Source organism: Zea mays, chromosome 8, assembly GCF_902167145.1.
Source record: "Zea mays cultivar B73 chromosome 8, Zm-B73-REFERENCE-NAM-5.0, whole genome shotgun sequence".
Classification (NCBI taxonomy): domain Eukaryota; kingdom Viridiplantae; phylum Streptophyta; class Magnoliopsida; order Poales; family Poaceae; genus Zea; species Zea mays.
Window position 1 is genome coordinate 16,046,530 of NC_050103.1, and position 9,090 is coordinate 16,055,619.

The window sequence follows — 9,090 nt, forward strand, 5'->3', positions numbered from 1 at the left end:
TACTTAACAGATTTGTTTAGTGCTCCCATGGCGTATCACATAGGTAGCTAGGACTGATTTGGACCCACCTGAAAACCATGATAAGTTTAAGGTCTGATATGCAATTTGAGAGTTTGTTAATTTGTATGATAATGTGGGACAAGTTTAAGGGCCACTTGTGAAATCTACCAATAATAGTAATAATAAACTATCATTTAGTTGAGTAACCATCTTTTTATGCATTTGGGATGCTGACTATTTGTGTTCTTCCTAACAGTTCTTCCTTGGAGACTATCGGCCTCTCATTCGTGATACCAATGGAAGTGTCATTGATCAGGTTTGTTACGAAAATGTGACTATTTTCTGATATTGGATTTTTTCAATGAAACTAGTTCTCAATTTACTGACACGCGTGCATGCACACACGCGCACGCGCACACAGGCTAGCACTACTTATCACCTAGGGTGAAGCTTCACCTGGACCAACCCCGTATCGCCCCTCGCGCCGCCTCATCCCAGCGAGTGCTGGGAATCAGGATGGCTCGACCTAGGCCCATCGTGCTTCGGTTCAAACAAGCTTGGGCTGATAAGGCCCAAAAAACTTTTAGGCCGTGTCGTGCCAGCCCAAAGAGTAGAAAAAGTTGTACGGCCCGACCCTAAAGCACACCGTGCCTTCATAGCACGACCCATATATTTGAACCACATAAAGTCCAAACATTTTTTAACATAATGACAGGAGCTCTGTCTTTCCATTAAGAAGATTAGAATTGACCCAGTTTTAGGGAAAACTGGGCCCTAAACCTACACAGAGTGCCCAAACAACACAGGCAACAACAACCCCACACACAAAGCCCATCCGGACTCCAGAGTCATCATTGCCGAGCTCAACACAAGGTACGGGCAGCTCTGACTTTGCCAGACGGGCCGCACATGGCCAAAAGAAACATGATGACGCCTACTCTAAAGTCTAAAACCTGACACAAAAGGAGGAAGATTGTGATGCGCCATCATTGCCAAACCTCAACACACCTACACTCGAGGCAGCTCCAATTCTTCATCAACGACCTCGATCCAACACCCACCTCCATTTTTTTGCCTGATGTCCAAAACAACCCAGGCCATGAGGAAGGGGGTTTGCCTCATGTCATCGTTGTCGAGCCACATCCTCTAACGTGGCAGCTTCGACTTCACGTTGCAAAAAATCCCACCTCCACTCGCAATCCAGACGCCGCTCCACTCGCAATCCAGACGCCGAGAAGCGAAAGCAGCAACTGAAGGCAACGTCGAGGCCGAGACGAACTTCAAACATGACGCCTTCAAGGAGTGACGTGTAGGAAGCCATCGTCACATGTCCGAGATGGACCGAGCTTTCGCCCAAGGAAGACAGAGCAACACGACACCCTCAATAGGGGGAAGTGGCGCCCACAGGCGTCATCCTCGCCGATGCTTTCGCCCAAGATGCCCTCCAACACATCGAGGCCAGGACCCAGGTCAAAGCATGCAGCCTCCGCCGTCGCCACTGCCCTGGCCCCCGCGCAAACCCCTTCAGACGGACATCGACGCGCTGGCTGCCGCAGCAGCCGCAAAGTTGCGTCAGCTGCCATCCCCCCGGGTTGGCACACAAAACCAGGGAACACCTTGTCGTGTGCGCCACATTGCCACCCGCCAGAGTCGAAACCGGTTGCCGCCATTGGCCCTGACACCCGCGACCATTGAAACTGGCACTCCAGCGCTCAACCCTGAACAATACAAAGGGGCCGGACCGACGGAGGACACCTTGCTCGCACCATGGCCTTTCATTGTGAACTCCAGCCGCGCAAGAGCCACGACCCAGATCCGGTCGAGGGAGGCACCGGTGCTCCACCCAGCACAAGATGAAGAGGCTGACCCGGCGATGGAAGCCCTGCACGCACCATGGCCTCCACCCGAGGGAGGATGGCCTGCTGCCGCTGCTGAGCCCGAGAGGCCGCCATGGAGCTCGTCGGGGACCACCTCCATGGGAGCACACTGGATTTGGCCTGGCCTCCAATGACCCACAATGATGACACGACCGTACGTGGCACCCACGCCGTCGCCACCATTCTTGCGCGGCCACCATCTCCCCGCACGCGACCAACACGACCTCGAACCGACCACGGCAACCTCGGATGCAGCAAAATCCGGCCACCCTGACCACGGATCTGCCCACCGCGACCACAAATCCGACCACGGCGACAGCGACCCGAAGGAATGACGACCTCTTCTTGTGCCACGACCGTGCCTCCCGACTTCAGGAAGGGACTAAAGCCTCGCAACCACCCTTCGCCAGCCGCACGACTCTACGGTGACTCGCTTCGGCCAAAGTCACCATAACGAGAGAGAGAAAGGGGAGGGGAAAAACTTTTGAGAGCACTAAAAGGGGAAAGACCTAATCACGGTTCGAGCACGTGGATAGCTTCTTTCCAAGCACTTGTATCCAAACACAACTCCATTGGGATATTCCATTCTTTCAAGTCCCTTTTGATTGCCTCCTCCCATGTCAAGTTTGGTTGTCCTCTACCTCTCTTCACATTATTGTCCCGTCTTATGATGCCTCTGTGCACCGGTGCCTCTGGGGGTCTCCGGTGGACATGCCCAAACCAACTCAACCTGTGTTGAATAAGCTTTTCTTCAATTGGCGCTACTCCTAGCTGATCGCGTATGTCATTGTTTCTCACTCGGTCCAATCTTGTATGTCCACATATCCAACACAACATACACATCTCTGCGACACTTAGTTGTTGGATATGTCGTCTCTTAGTAGGCCAACACTCAGCCCCACATAACATAGCAGGCCTAATCGCCGTCCTGTAGAACTTGCCTTTCAACTTCTGTGGCATTCTCTTGTCGCATAGGACTCCCGATGCTTGACACCATTTCATCCACCTCACTTTGATCCTATGGCTAACATCTTCATCAATATCACCATCTCTCTGTAGCATCGATCCCAAATAACGGAAGGTGTCCTTTTTTGGTACTACCTGGCCTCCCAAGCTTACATCTCCATTCTCACTAATTGTAGTACCAAAGTCACATCTCATATACTCGGTTTTGGTTCTGCTAATTTTAAATCCTTTTGACTCTAGGATCTGACGCTATAACTCTAGCTTTCTGTTTACCCCTTCGACTTTCATCTACTAGAACTACATCGTCAACGAAAAGCATACACCAAGGGGTATCTTCGTGTATATCCCTTGTGACCTCAACTATCACTAAGGCAAATAGATAAGGGCTCAAAGCTGAACCTTGATATAGTCCTATGTTAATCGGGAAAACATTTGTATCACCATCAATTGTTCGGACGCTAGTCACAACCTTGTCATACAGCTCCTTGATGAGCGTAACATACTTTGTTGCGACTTTATGCTTATCCAATGTCCACCACATGAGATTCTTAGGTATTTTATCATAGGCCTTTTCCAAGTCGATAAAAACCATGTGCAAGTCCTTCTTCTGCTCCTTATACCGCGTCATGACCTGTCTTATTAAGAAAATTCTTTCCATGGTTGACCTCCAGGCATGAATCCAAATTGGTTCATGGTGATATGCGTCATTCCTCTCAGGCGATGCTCAATGACTCTCTCCCGTAGCTTCATAGTGTGGCTCATGAGCTTAATCCCTCGGTAGTTGGTACAACTTTGAATATCTCCCTTGTTGTTGAAGATTGATACTAATGTACTCCTCCACTCATCGGGCATCTTGTTTGATCGAAAAATATGGTTGAACAACTTGGTTAGCCAAACGATAGCAATATCCCCAAGGTATTTCCACACATATATTGGGATACCACCTGGGCCCATCATCTTGCCCCCTTTCATCCTCTTTAAAGCTTCTTTGACCTCTGATTTTTAGATTCTGCGTACAAAGCATCTATTTAAATCATCAAAGGAGTCATCCAATTGGGTGTCCATAGTCTCATTCTCACCATTGAAAAGATTGTCAAAATACCTCTGCCACCTTTGTTTGATGTCTTGTCCTTTCGTGCTACACTGTTGTTATTTCCTGCTGCCCACTGTTGCTGTTGGTGCTGTTGCCTCTTATCATTGCTGCTGCACTTGGTCAACTGGATTGGTTTGGTGGGCTGGGCTTGCCTGTCGTTTCTCTCCGATACTGTTGTCGCATGTTGTTCATTACCCACTCTAAACACTGCTGCTTATAGCTAACATGACATTGCCTAGCTATGCACCCAGGAGTGCTTGACGTCTTAATAACCTTGGTTGAAAATATTTGTATAATTATGATTATGATCTTGTTACGAGTTACAACAATATGTTATTCAGTAACCGTGATGTTAGCTTATCATTCTGCCAGTGTCAAGAAGTTTTGTACAGTTATGTTAGGAGCTTTACAAATTTCATTTTACATTTGTAGCTGTCTGGTTTTGTAGGTTTTAGTGGAATGTTGAAACATCATTAAACACAAATGAGACAGCTCCCCTCAATTGAAATTTGAAATTACAAGAATTCATTCCAGTTCTTATATAATTTTTTTGAGTTGTTTTCTCTGTAAAAGCTCATAAGCTTGTTTTAGAAAAAAAAACTTAAGCTATTGAGCTATACAGCTGTTCCCTTCTGCTTCATATATGTAGGAAACACAGCTTGCACCATACAGGAGAAATATGCAAGACCTTTTGTGCGACGCTGGTATGTAACTTCCCTATTAATCTTCTAATAATTTGAATAGTCAATTGCACTCCTGTCATACCTGGCAATTTCAGGTATGATACCATATCCAGAGCCCTTCCAGAGTATGTACCAGAAACGCCGGTTGGGTACCCTTGGTCTCGAGTGGCGGCCTCCCTCTGTAAATTTTGCTGTTGGCCCCACTTACAATGCAACAACTGGTGAATACCAAACTATCCCAATTATTGATCCGGATAGGTGGGAACCGCTTCCAGAGATAACAGATTTCATTGAGCTTGAACCTGAAAATGAAGTTATCTCTGACGATACTGATTCTGAGTACAATGGCATGGATGAGTATTCAAGTGAAGGAGAACAGGATATTATGAGTGGTGATTCTTCAGGTACTTCATATTCGAGTGGAGAAATTGATGCAGATAACCCTGATAGTGCTCATCTCCGCCGATCAAGAAGAAAGAAGAAAAAATCTGAGGTAAGTACCAACTCTCAAGATCATCCTATATTACTTGGTGTCGTGTTCTAAGTTTCGACATGTTTTCTTTCTATTACATCTTCTGCAGGCTGATCTTGTTACTTCATCTGGTCGGCGAGTCATTAGGAAAAGATTTTTGGATGATCCTGGTGTAGCCACAGTGTCAAGGCCACATAGAGGAAGGAAATCTAGGAATGGATGTTCTAGTAAAAAGAAAAGATCCCCTAAATCCAGGGGTTTGCGACCTCGGAGACGTGCTGCTGAAACCGCATTAATTACTTTCCCAAAGAAAGGAGTTTCAACAGAAGAGGATGAAGATGACTCCGAGAGTTTCTCAGATAGTGAATTGAACACGGATAGCACTGAAGCTGAACAGTTAGAATGGAGTGGTCAGTTAAGAACTAGAAGAGAGATTAACTCCCCATTTGACATCGATGATGTTACAGATCCTTCTCAGTTTACTGATAATAAGGAAAATTCTGGAACTGGTAAGAAACTAGTTCTCAGAATACCACGACGTGATTTAAGAACTCAATTTCCTTTAGGAAGCGGAAAAGCAGAATGCTCCATACAGGATAAAGCAGTGAAGTCTCTTTCTCTAGCTAATCATGAACCAGTTGAGCACGAACTGACTATTGAACCAGGACATTCCCCTGCCTCCAAGGCTGAATTAACAATTGATGGTGATCTGCATGATAGTTCTGCTGTTTGCAGTAATAACTCAATTAGGTGGGGTGAGGTTAAGATGCGATCCTCAAAGCGTTGCAAGTACAGTGAGCCAGCTGGAGGTTTGTGGTCCTCTTCAAATAACGTTGCTTTGCAGGATATCGAGGGATCGAGCAGTCAGCAGATACCTCATGAATATGGCGATGGCATCCAGCCAAGTGTTGTGCAAAACGTACAAGAAGTGCAACATGGAACAATTCTAGATAACATTCCGGAAAACAACAGTACTGATGAACACACTAGAGAAAATTTTGGGGATTTAGAAAAGATAGCTAACAATATTAATGCTCATGCAGACGGAGTGAATGACACTGTACAAGTTCCCAATACTTCTCAGCCTCAACTAAAAGTTAAGTTTAAGTCAAGAGGCTCTGCAGATGCAGTAGGAAATATCATGAACTCCAAGCATGTCAAAGATTCAGTGCAGTGTGGCGATGATTCTTCCATCAATCAACCAAGAAATGCTGACTTCTATATTGTGCCCAAAAGTTCTCAGGAATGCCTAGATAAAAGCACTAGTTTGCATGATTCAAAAAAACCGTACTTGGATGCTTCAAAGAAGTACACTGCAGTGTACAAAAGGTCAAAGCGAAAGAACAAGAAAAAAATGGATTCAGATGAATGTCCGAACGAGGATAGCACTTCTATCTCCAATGACGATGGTGGATACCAACCTGCAGAATACAGTCCTGTTGCAGCTGCAAGCAGTAGATTGAGAAGAAGTGCTAGGAAGTCATTTGCATACAATATCAATGGTACAACACAGGATGATATCTCGGAAGTGAAAGTTTCTTACGGTTCCCATGAAGCATCAACTAGTGGAAGACGAGTTGTCACAGATGTGCGTGAAGGGATGTGGCGACAAAACTCAAGAAGTGTTGGTTTAAGGTCTGCTAGGAACAAAAGAGAAAGTAACAGCTTCCTTGATACACATCCATTGGGTAGAAGGCACCAGGTTTCTTTTAAGTATTCATGGTTAATGTTGCTTGAGCATGAAGATAGCTACCGTTATATTCCTCAACTCGATGATGAGGTTATGTACTTGGGGCAGGTAGTGTTATTTTTACGTTTTTTGTAAAATTTGTGTGGATGAAAGCTCACTCGTTTTATTTTGCTGCTTCTCATTGTCCCTAAGTGTAGGACTGCTAATTAGTGGAAAAAAGTATATGTAAATTGTAAAGTGAAATGAATTAAAAGCATGTGTAATCACTTCTTGGGTTGCTTTTTTTTAGTATTTCACTATTATAATACTTCTTTCTGGGCTTGCTATATTGTAGGGCCATGAGGAATATCTTAAACAAGTGCAATCATCTGAATTTTGCCCTTGGAACCGGATAAAAGGACTTAAAGCTGTAGAACTTTGCAAAATACAGGGTCTTGATTATGCCACCTACAGAGGATCTGGTGAAAGCTGCTGTAAATTAACCATTGAATTTGTTGATTGCACGTCCAGTGGATTTGGCAAAACATTTATGATCACGTTGCGTGAGCTGGTCAACTTTCCAGATTTTCTTGTGGAGAGAACAAGGTACGAAGCTGCTATGGAGCGGAACTGGACCCACAGAGACAAGTGCAAAGTCTGGTGGAGGGACGAAGAAGGACAGGTAGGAGGAACTTGGTGGGAGGGACGGGTGATGGCAGTAACACCTAAATCACCTGATTTTCCTGAGAGTCCATGGGAAAAATATGTCATACAGTATAAGGAGGATGGTTCTGATCACGCTCATAGCCCCTGGGAACTTCATGAGACAGGCAGTTTATGGGATCCATGGAAACATCCACATATGGATCTCACGGTTCGAGATAAATTGTTATCAGAAATGGAAAATTTACAGGAAATGTCACACAGGGATCAGGTGAAGCCATTTGATTTTTAATCGTCACACTTGCTACCATGTTTCTGTGGTACTGATCAGTCACAATACGAATTTATGGTTTTACAGGATCATTATGGTGTTTTTAAACTGGACAAGGTTGCAGAAAAGTCAGATTTCATCAACAGGTACTTCTAATATATTGTTTTTAACAAGTTTTCACCGAATTATAATTTGCAAGGCAATATTTGTTGAAGTTTTCTTCCCAAAAGTTTGATAAAAGAATTAATTTGATACTTCGTTTCTTTTTTATTTCATAATATATTCTTTTGTCAGACAACACAGAAATTTAGGAGATACCATGCACGGAGTACATTACTTTGATTTTTGTTGCTTAGTACAAAGATTACAAATTAATATTATACCTAACAGTAATGTTCATCTTAACTGACTCCTAGCCATACAATTCTTGCCCTAGGTTTCCTGTTCAATTTTCTATTGAGGTGATCAAGGCAAGATTAGCGAACAAATATTACAGAACTCTGGGGGCTGTCAGACATGATACCACTGTGATGCTTTCAAATGCAGAATCTTACTTTTCAAAGAGCAGTGAAATGACCAAAAAGATCCGCAAGCTCTCTGAGTTGCTCGACCAGATCTTTTCATCACTGTAGGGAACATTGCTTGATGCCTGATTGACAATTTCCCTTTTCGTTTCTGCAAAAAAAATTTGGCCTTAGGCATCGAGATGATTTTTACTGGTCCTACTGAGGCATTAGAGAATTAGCCAAAGTAGTTCTCAGGACAGAAAGGGTTTCCGGTGTAGCTCCAACCAGTTAAACTAGTTGCTGATACAAAGTGCTCGTTGCTAACACATTTGACCGTTTGATCTGTTGTCAAGATACAATGGTTCATCCTATTGGACATGAAATATTGGGGTTTTGTTAGAGAAGATGCCAAGGTGTAAATCTGGTGGAGGAAATGCATTAACTGATAATTTCATTTTGTACAGACACCCTCAGCAATAAAAGGAAAAAAAGAAATGTGCAACGTTGTCTATTACATTTTGGGGTGACACATGGTAACTATAATATAGGAAATTAGTGGCACTTTTTTCAGCGTGCCCAGGCACGTATTTTATGTTTTTTTTATGACATCTTTTTTGGTCGCAAGCTATATGGTCCCTCCATCCTAAATACAGAGTATTCAAGTGTTCAAAATTTCGATTAGTAAGGTATTTCTGAAGTACGGAGGGATTAGTAAGGTTCGTAAGACAAACACTTTAAAACCTCTACAACTTTAAAGTTGGTCTGCTCTACTTTAAAGTTCATGAAGATGAGCTAGTTTTTGTGAAGCAGAGCAGTGCTCTTGCTGTTTTGGACCTGCGAACCTAACCAACTAGTTAAATAACATCGCGTGTCCCGGACCTAGATGGCGA

General features: G+C 44.0%; 1 protein-coding gene across 5 annotated transcripts in view; it reads left to right on the plus strand.

The window, feature by feature from the left end:
- LOC103634840 (bromodomain and WD repeat-containing protein 3) overlaps positions 1 to 8,761 on the plus strand; it is a 35,110-nt gene extending 26,349 nt beyond the window's left edge. For all 5 annotated transcript variants that reach the window (XM_008657430.4, XM_020543433.2, XM_008657429.3 and 2 more), the window contains 7 exons: positions 257 to 316; positions 4,586 to 4,640; positions 4,715 to 5,112; positions 5,201 to 6,889; positions 7,116 to 7,694; positions 7,782 to 7,840; positions 8,131 to 8,761. In XM_008657430.4, the coding sequence (XP_008655652.1) occupies positions 257 to 316; positions 4,586 to 4,640; positions 4,715 to 5,112; positions 5,201 to 6,889; positions 7,116 to 7,694; positions 7,782 to 7,840; positions 8,131 to 8,326 (3,036 nt within the window). In that variant the 3' untranslated portion in view covers positions 8,327 to 8,761. The remainder of the gene's footprint in view (positions 1 to 256; positions 317 to 4,585; positions 4,641 to 4,714; positions 5,113 to 5,200; positions 6,890 to 7,115; positions 7,695 to 7,781; positions 7,841 to 8,130) is intronic.
- The last annotated feature ends 329 nt before the right edge of the window (positions 8,762 to 9,090 follow it).